At 48.7% G+C, this 8801-nt stretch overlaps 1 protein-coding gene across 1 annotated transcript; it reads left to right on the top strand.

The window, feature by feature from the left end:
- The first annotated feature begins 2347 nt into the window (after positions 1-2347).
- Positions 2348-8039, top strand: MRPL44 (mitochondrial ribosomal protein L44). The gene is made up of 4 exons (XM_077826787.1): positions 2348-2551; positions 4273-4741; positions 6337-6515; positions 7398-8039. The coding sequence occupies exons 1-4, from the start codon at positions 2376-2378 to the stop codon at positions 7567-7569; spliced, it is 996 nt and encodes a 331-aa protein (XP_077682913.1). The 5' UTR covers positions 2348-2375; the 3' UTR covers positions 7570-8039.
- The last annotated feature ends 762 nt before the right edge of the window (positions 8040-8801 follow it).

Genomic DNA, 8801 nt, shown 5'->3' with positions numbered 1-8801 from the left:
TGCCAAAATCTTAACTGGTTCCCTATAAAAAATTCTGATTTAAGGGATGTGCCAAGAGGTGGAGGGCATGGGGGTGTAGTGGCAGGGAGGAGATTGCACAGAGGCAAACGGGGCTCGTTGCAGGGGGTGCAGTGGCAGGGAGGGAGTGGCACAAGGGAGAAGTGGGCAGGAGGGGGTTGTTGCAAGGAGCTGGCAAGTGGGGGTGTGTATGTGCCCAGGGGGGTGAAGGTGGCAGGGAGGGGTTTGCACAAGAGAGGAGTGGGCAGGAGGGAGATGGCAGGTGGGGGTGGGGGTTGCCGGGTGAAGGTTGCCCAGAGGCAAAAGTGGCAGGACAGGGTGGGTTGTTGGGGCGGGGGGCGCACAGGGGAGAAGGTAGCTGGTCGGTGGGTGTTGGAGGGCGTGGCACTGGCTGGCAGGGGTTGCCCGGGTTGCTCCCACATACACCATTCCCCAGGACAGGGACTGGACCTGCCCACCCCCCGGCGCTCCGTGGGCCTGTGCGGCTCCCTGCGGCCCGGCTAGGTACCTTGCAGACGGAGTAGACACCCTGCTTCTCCGCTCAAAGAGCAGAGCACAGCTGTGCCTTCTTCCCCGCACTGTGGGGCCGAGCCAGGCTCCCTGCTGCCCCCAGGGCTCTCAGTGGCGGCGCAGGCAGCCAGCCCGCCAGAGCTGGGCTCCCCGGAGCTCTGTGTCGGCAGCAGTAGCCGCCACTGAGAGCCCCGGGAGCGGCGGGGAGCTCGGCTCAGCCCCCCCGGCGCAGGGAAGAAGGCACAGCTGCCCGTGCTAGACCCTCCCCTTCCCCGCTCTGCCGCCGGCTGCTCCCCTGGGGGAAGGATTGGCAGTGCTGCGGGCGGCCCCTCTGGAGATGGGAGGTGGGGAGCAGCGGCAGCCTTATGTTCCGCTGTTTAAAAAAAATTGGGGGGGCACTGCTTTTTGGCGCCCCCACCCACTTGGCGCCCTAGGCGGCTGCCTAGTCCACCTAGGGGTTGCGCTGGCCCTACCCAACAGACCCCCCGGAACTCCCATGCCTACCCAACCCCCCCCCCGTTCCCTGACTGCCCCCCCAGAACCTCTGTCCCCTCCAACAGCTCCCTGCCCCTTATCCAACTCCTTCTCCCAGCCCTGGTCCAGGCAGGGCACTGCGTATGGATGCTGTGCAGCGCGCTGGAGCTTGCAGCCCCACCCCCTTACCATGCCGTTCAAACCATGGCCCCTTACCATGCGGGCAGGAGCTGCAGAGCTGCCCAGGAGTGGTCCAGAGCGCTGGCAGCGCGGCACACTGAGTCCCTGCGAGAGGGGGAAAGGCGGGGGAGGGGCTGGGGGAACCTCCCCCGCCTGGAGCGCAGGGAGCCTTAACAATTTTTAACAACCGGTTCTAAAACTGGTTCAAAATTTAACCACCAGTTTGCACAAACCAGCTCCAGCTCACCACTGCCACCACCCCACTCTCATGCTCACCCTTTGGGTTTTGCCCACACTGTGCTACAAGCAATTGCCTAGTGTGTGCGTTTATTTTTAGTTATTTAAACAGCCTGGCCACCCCCACCAGTCTTTATCCTTAAAATACGTATGATCAGCTGAGAGAGGGTGGGATGAGATCGCGGCCCTTCACTGGTCCTGCACTCTATTTATCTAGGACAGGGGTGAGTGCCCTAGAGCGCCTGAGAAGAGTTAGCTGGGTGCTGTGCCGCTCTTTGCATTAATGCAGCAACTGCTGGGGGCTGGGAGGAGGCAGCACTGCTGCTTTCTGGCCTGAGCCTGGGTTGCCAATTATGGTTGGATGTATTCTTGGAGGTTCCATCACATGCCATAAGCTTTAATTCCTGGAGGTTCTAGGACAATCCTGGAACGCTGGCAACCTTAAGCCGGGGTCAGAGCAGCGCCCACGTGCCCAGGCCGGAGCCCAGGCAGCTGTTAGCTAGGGCAGGGGCGGGTCCCTCCTCTTCCCTGGGCTATGAGTGACCGTGGGGTACCAAGGCAGGAACGCGGCCGGGGCCGGGGCCGTGCCCGGGGAGTCTGGGCCTGCAAAGCGGGGGAGGGACCGGCATAACCCGAGCCCCTGGCCCTCCTGGAGGCCTGGCCGCATCGCATCTTTCCGATGTCAAACTTACAACTTGCCGACCCGGGCGCCCTTGCAGGGGAGAGGTGGGCCCAGAGCCCCACAGCTCCCGGCACGCGGTAGGCGTCGGAGGGGGGGCTGTGGCTGGAGCAGCGCCTGCTGGGAGTTGAAGTCCCCAGAGCCGCCCTGTCTCGGGCGGGTCACGCGCTGAGGCGTGGCCGGAACGTTTCTCCCCGGAACTGAAGGGCCGAGGGCTGTTTCCCGCGGCCGGGCTGCTGGCGAGCTCCTTCCTCTTCCCAGTCCGCGCCGAGCCGCTATGGCGACGGGGCTGCTGCGGGGGCTGTTAGTGCGGGCGCCTCGCCGCCTCCTGGCCGCTGCCGGCGGCGCCGGGCGGAGCGCCCTCGGCCTCCAGCAACAGCAGCGCCGGGGCAAAAAGTTCTGGCTCCGCGCCTACCTGGAGCAGCAGCGGCTGCGGGCGCCCGCTACCCGTCGGTAAGAGCCGGGTCCCGGGTTCGGTCTCCCCGGCCCTACCGCCCCGTGCTGGGGGCCCCGCTCCTTCCCCGCCTCCTTCCCGGTCGCTCCGCTTTTCCTTCCCCCGTCTGCGCTGGTTGCCCCTTCCCGCTTCTGCCCCCAGCTCCCCCTCTCCTGGACCCCGAGTCCGGGCGTAGGTGGAGGAAGGTCATTGGTAGGCCCATGCTAGGCCGTCCCGGGTCTGTGCATCCCTTCACCCCACCCCCCGTACTGGAGCGTTATCACCATCTCTCCTCTTGCTAGACCCCGCGTCCCCCGCGCCCCAGCGGGACCCAGCACAGGGCGCGGAAGCGCCTGGCCCAGACCCACCCTGTTATTTTTCAGAGTAGCGGCCGTGTTAGTCTGTATTCGCAAAAAGAAAAGGAGGACTTGTGGCACCCTAGAGACTAACACATTTATTTGAGCATAAGCTTGCGTGAGCTATAGCTTTGCTATAGCTCACGCAAGCTTATGCTCAAATAAATGTGTTAGTCTCTAGGGTGCCACAAGTCCTCCTTCACATTGTTATTTATTGTCGCTATTACAGTAGCACCCCCCCCCCGCAGCTCAGTTTTAGTGCAGACAAGGTGCATGGGGGCCCTCATTCTCCTCCTTCAAAACCCTCCCTCACTGGCTCCTTTTGCATAATGCCAACAAAAAACTTGACCCTATTTAGAGTGCTGGTGTGCTGACACTATGGCCTATGGCAGTGGGGGCCAAATGTACTGACCTTCTGAGCTGCAGATGACAATCTTCAAAAGTTCAAGAGACGGGCCCCGCGCCTACAGAGGCTCGGGGCGTCAGCCACACAGGAGGGGCCTGCCAAGGCTTGAGGCATCAGCCCTGCTCTTGCTGAAGCTCTGAGCCCTGGCAAGTGCACCCCCCAGGTCTGAAGCCCTAAGACCACCACTTCCCCTGCCCCCACCCCCACCCCACCCCCGTGGGGCAGAAGCCCTGAGTCTGTGTGTCCCCACCCTCACCCCAGTCTGGTAAGTGGAGAATGGGGGCTTGTGGGGGGCTCTGTGAGATGCACTATAACTGTAAGAGAGCTGCATGTAGCTCTCAAGATGGGGTTTGGCCTCCCCTGACCTATGCTGCTGAGGCATATGGTCTCATTGTTTCCTTTTATTTCCCTCTCTGTATCCATTCATCATTTCTTATCTTTTACTTAAATTATAAGCTGTCTGGGGCAGTGACTGTCTTTTTGTTCTGTGTTTGTACAGGGCCTAGCGCACAACAGGGTCCTGATCCAGGACTAGGGCTCCTAGGGAGTACAGTAATGCAAACAACAAATAATAATATTTGGGGGCATGTGATCTGGTGGGAGGGGGTGCTGGCAACCCTACATGGAATCTGTCAAAAGGAGAAGAAGGAGGAAGGGCAGGTTAAGGGACAGCGGCCTCATAGGCTATAAGCTGCAGACAACTCCTTCCCTTTGAGATGCTATATTTTGACCCTTGCCTAGATACAAAATTTGTATCCGCATCCAATCCACGATCCGCAAAAACTGTCCGGATGCAGATATCCACGGATTTGAAGGGCTCTAGCAATAAGCCGACTTGAAGATGTCTGAAATACTCTGTTTATTTTTACATTTCCTTTTAATAAATGGTTTCATATCTAAGCTGTTTAGTGGAACAGATGACACTCTGTCTGGAAGTTCAGTTCTACTCTTGAGTTAATTCTCTCTTGTATGTTTGTAGTTCAGAGAAGCCTAACTGGGATTACCATGCAGAGATACAGGCTTTTAGCCACCGACTACATGAAACCTTTTCCTTGGACCTCCTCAAAACTGCATTTGTTAATTCCTGTTATATTAAAAGTGAGGAGACCAGACGCCAAGAGCTTGGGCTAGACAAAGAAGCGGTTGCCCTCAATCTCCAGGATAATCACAAACTTTCTGAACAAGGGGTATCTCTTTCACGCTCTTACCTCACTCACTGTTTTGAAGATGCTTATCCAAAGATGCCCTCTGAAGGGATACGAGCCCTTGTTGATTTTCTCACGAGCCAGGAACTTGTGTCTTATGTGGCCAGAAACCTATCCATACAGGATTTAACGCTTTGTGCAGAGTTTCCTGTTCCACCCAATGTGCTGCAGAAGACTTTCTTTGCTGTAATAGGAGCATTGTTTGAAAGCAGTGGGCATCAGAAAACAGGGATATTTATCAGAGTAAGTACTAGCAGTTACAGTTATTATTTTTATTTCTTTGGCACCTCTCTAAGGCTGTAGCGATCCCAGTCTCAAATTATAAGACCAAAAATAAATAAATAGTATCTTATCCCTGACTGCTGGCAGAGGCCAGACCCCCTACAAACTTATTTCCCGCATTCAGGTCTAACTGATGTGCATATATGCAAGAGCTAGGAGATATATTCCACTTAGGATGAAACCATCAGTTGCGCACATACAAAACGGGAAATGACTGCCTAAGAAAGAGTACTGCAGAAAGGAATCTGGGGGTCATAGTGGATTATAAGACAAATATGAGTCAACAGCTTAACACTTGCAAAAAAAAAAAAAAAAAAAAAAAAAAAAGCAAACGGCATTCTAGGATGTATTAGCAGGAATTTTGTAAGCAAGACATGAGAAGTAATTCTTCTGTTCTACTCCACGCTGATTAGGCCCTCAACTGAAGTATTGTGTCCAGTTCCGGGCACCACATTTCAGGAAAGATGTGGACAAATTGGAGAAAGTCCAGAGAAGAACAACAAAAACAATTAAAGGTCTAGAAAACATGACCTACGAAGGAAGATTGAAAAAACTGTTTGTTTAGTCTGGAGAAGAGAAGACTGAGAGGGGACATAAGTATTCAAGTACATAAAAGGTTGTTACAAGGAGAAAAATTGTTCTCCTTAACCTCTGAGGATAGGAAAAGAAGCAGTGGGCTTAAATTGCAGCAGTTTAGGTTGGACATTGGGAAAATCTTTCTAACTGTCGGGATGGTTAAGCACTGGAATAAATTGCCTATGCAGGGTGTGGAATCTCCATCATTGAAGATTTTTAAAAGCAGAATAGACAAACACCTGTGAGGGATGGTCTAGCTAATACATAGTCCTGCCATGGTGCAGGGGACTGAACTAGATGACCTAGAGAGGTCCCTTCCAGTCCTATGATTCCACTTTACCTAAGTCAACCTCTACTTTTCAAGGAATAGTAACCTGTTATTTATTTGAGTAGCACTGTTTACTTTTGGCCTGATTTGTTAGATATTTTATGGCTGAATCAGTGGCTGCAGTATAACTTTTTAAACAGTTATTTGATGGTTAGTACAGTCATGAAACTGTTCCAGAAAAACACTGCAATTTCTTAACATTATGCATAGAAAGTCAGATCAATTCAGAGATTTGTTAAGAGTCTCCCTGGAATCAAACATCAAAAGGTTTCGTATTAAAATATATTGTGAGAGGGAAGTCATTTTAGCAGTTGCTATCCTTCCAGTTTATGCCATTTACTTCTAATTTTGTATCAGAGAAATGTCAGCTAAGAGACATAATATGAAACAACTTAAAACCATGTTACTTCTGCTGTATGACATTCAGATATGTCTGTAGGAAAAAGCAACTATTAATGGAGAACAGCTTCCTTCCTATTTAGACAATTCTGTCTCATTGTTTACGGGATCGCGAATTTCATTCAAAATATCTTGTAATGCAACATTTCTGTATTGGATTTTCTACCACATAACTCTATAGTTAGTTAGTACTTATAAAGCACCAGAGCATTCACTCCCCTTCCTTTCTGTTAATTGTAATGTTTTTGTTCAGGACTTCTTAATTCCTCAACTGATTGGAAAAGACCTTTTTGAGATCTGGGATGTTATAAACCCAATGGGTTTGCTAGTGGAGGAATTGGCCAAGAGGAATATATCTGCTCCAGAACCAAGACTTACCAGGCAGTCAGGAGCCAGTACAGTTCTACCACTGTACTTTGTTGGATTGTACTGGTTAGTAAAACTTTCATCTGAAGTCAAACGGATTTCAGTTTTGGGGGGAGGGAGGAAGGAAATGGTCTGTTTTTTACAAGTTGCCCTTGTTAAAGTTGCCATGTAAAAATAATTTTGGAAGAGAGATGCAATTTATGCAATGGACTTTATATAAATGTTTGAGGATTGACATGTTCATTCCCATACAAATGCATAAAGAGACAGTCCCCCGTCTCAAGGAGTTTATAATCTAGTATCGACACATGCAGTACATTGGGTGCAGGTGCAAATTTTAATAGGGTTCTTGCAGACATTATTGTTGAACAGCTTTGAAAAAGAATGAAACCATTCCATGCTTCAGTAGCATAGGCAGAGGATGCAAAAGGGAAGTGGGATTGACAAGAGAACCCTCCAAGTACAAGGGTTACTTTAGAGTATTTAAGGCTAAATCATGGCCTCATTTATGTAGCCATGAAGATTGTTTCTCTGCTAATTGAACTGTTTTTGAATAAATCTGTTGCTGAACTGTGTAAAGACAAGACACTTCAAAATGATTGTTTACCAGGAAAAGAGAGAGGGGTATCAAGATGATGCACAAATGATGTACTTGTATATTTTTAAAAAGTTCTAACGGAGATTGGATAGTTCAGGCAATAGGTAATGGAATGTAAATCTGAGTTAACACAGTTGTACTTCAGAAATTCGGTGTAATTCTTACCTGAGTGTCCATCAACAAGTATATACTCATGTACAGTTGCCCAAAAGACCACCATAATCTAAATGTTTTCCTTCCAATAAATATGAAATGCTGGTTAGAGGACTCGTATTATATATTAATGGTGCACAGTGGTGTTCGCAGTTTTCTCATGAGGACACTTACTTGATTTTTTTTTTCCCTCCCAGTGATAAGAAGCTTATAGCTGAAGGTCCTGGTGAAACAGTGTTAGCTGCAGAGGAGGAAGCTACCCGTGTGGCACTGCGGAAACTGTATGGATACACTGAGAACAGACAACCGTGGGACTACTCTAAACCAAGAGAGGGATGGAGAGCAGAAAAGGCTATTAGCAGCAGTTAGACAACTAAGCATACTTCTTCTGCCTATCCACAAAAGCCATGTTCTCCATGCTAAGTATAAATGCATTTCAGAAAAGCAAACTTCAGCAATTCAGCTCTTTGGTATAAAGGATATGTTTTGAAAATTGCAGCCATCACATATACTTTTAGAATTCTCCAAACTTGAGTAGATTGATTTTTCTTTCTGCAAAATGTTTCCTATTATAAAGTAACTGAGAAAAATGGGATATTTCTTGTTAGTAACAAAACAGGGGAGTTTTCCCCACTGAGTTCCCACTATTTGGCTAAGAACTTGACCATATATCCAAGCATACAACTCTTAAGAATGTATTGTAAAATCTGTGACTGATCACTTTTTTATTTTTGAGCAAACTGTCTCCATACAGGAAATAAAACTTTTATGTATAGGTATCTGGACCAGTTTTGAGAGTATTAACAACAAATCAGCACTGAATTAAAAATGTAACATTAGCATGAGACTTGCATCTGATTTCAGTTGGCCTTGAGTTGTGGTAAAATCCATATGAAATATAATATCCACCTCATCAGTATCACCACAGATCGGAATAAAGGATATGCTCTGACATCAGTTGCATACACTGATGCTGTTAAGGCCTTACCAACAGTTTACTTGCTAATTTGTAATTTACTGTTCATTTGCCATAGACAGTTGCCATTTGTTTCTGGACCCTGAAAGAGCATGTATTCTTCATTAGAAAATATTGTGTTTGGAGTGACAGGGAGGAAAGAGCTTACGTTTCTACATGATATAAAAAAATGTAGAGAGTACCTTCTGTTCTTGTTGGCCTGGTGATTGCTACTATTAGGTTGACAAAAGATCTTGGTGCTTCGTATTCACTAACTTTTTGTTTTGCCCATCCAGTAGAATTCACCCCTTCTTTTGAACAGCTCAGACTGAACAGGCTTCTAGGCCTGCACGCTATTGGAGTATATGAAAATCTTTTTGCCTTTGCACACCCCTTTCTAACACTCAAAACATTTGTCTCAAAAAGCTGCTTTAATGAGGATGCTACAATATCATTACATGCTCAATACAATCTGATGGCTTAGCAGTGGGTACTCTTGATCATACAGAAAATAACTTTTTTCCGTTTGACATTCAAAATCTGTTGCGTGCAATTGAATCTCTGAAAGTTTGCATCTGTACATTTCCAATGTGAATAAAAGATTTGCATCTGGAATTCATTTTAGTCTAACTCCTGTCAGGCAGGA

The sequence above is a fragment of the Eretmochelys imbricata genome, chromosome 9 (genome assembly GCF_965152235.1).
Source record: "Eretmochelys imbricata isolate rEreImb1 chromosome 9, rEreImb1.hap1, whole genome shotgun sequence".
Lineage (NCBI taxonomy): Eukaryota > Metazoa > Chordata > Testudines > Cheloniidae > Eretmochelys > Eretmochelys imbricata.
Note: the sequence above shows the minus strand (reverse complement) of the source record. Positions and strands in the feature narration are given on the sequence as shown.

Excerpts from the sequence above, each read along its gene's own strand:
- MRPL44 (XM_077826787.1), top strand. The coding sequence starts at position 2,376 with ATGGCGACGGGGCTGCTGCGGGGGCTGTTAGTGCGGGCGCCTCGCCGC. Across the intron at positions 2,552-4,272 it reads CGGGCGCCCGCTACCCGTCG|TTCAGAGAAGCCTAACTGGG; the intron begins GTAAGAGCCGGG and ends GTATGTTTGTAG. Across the intron at positions 4,742-6,336 it reads AAACAGGGATATTTATCAGA|GACTTCTTAATTCCTCAACT; the intron begins GTAAGTACTAGC and ends GTTTTTGTTCAG.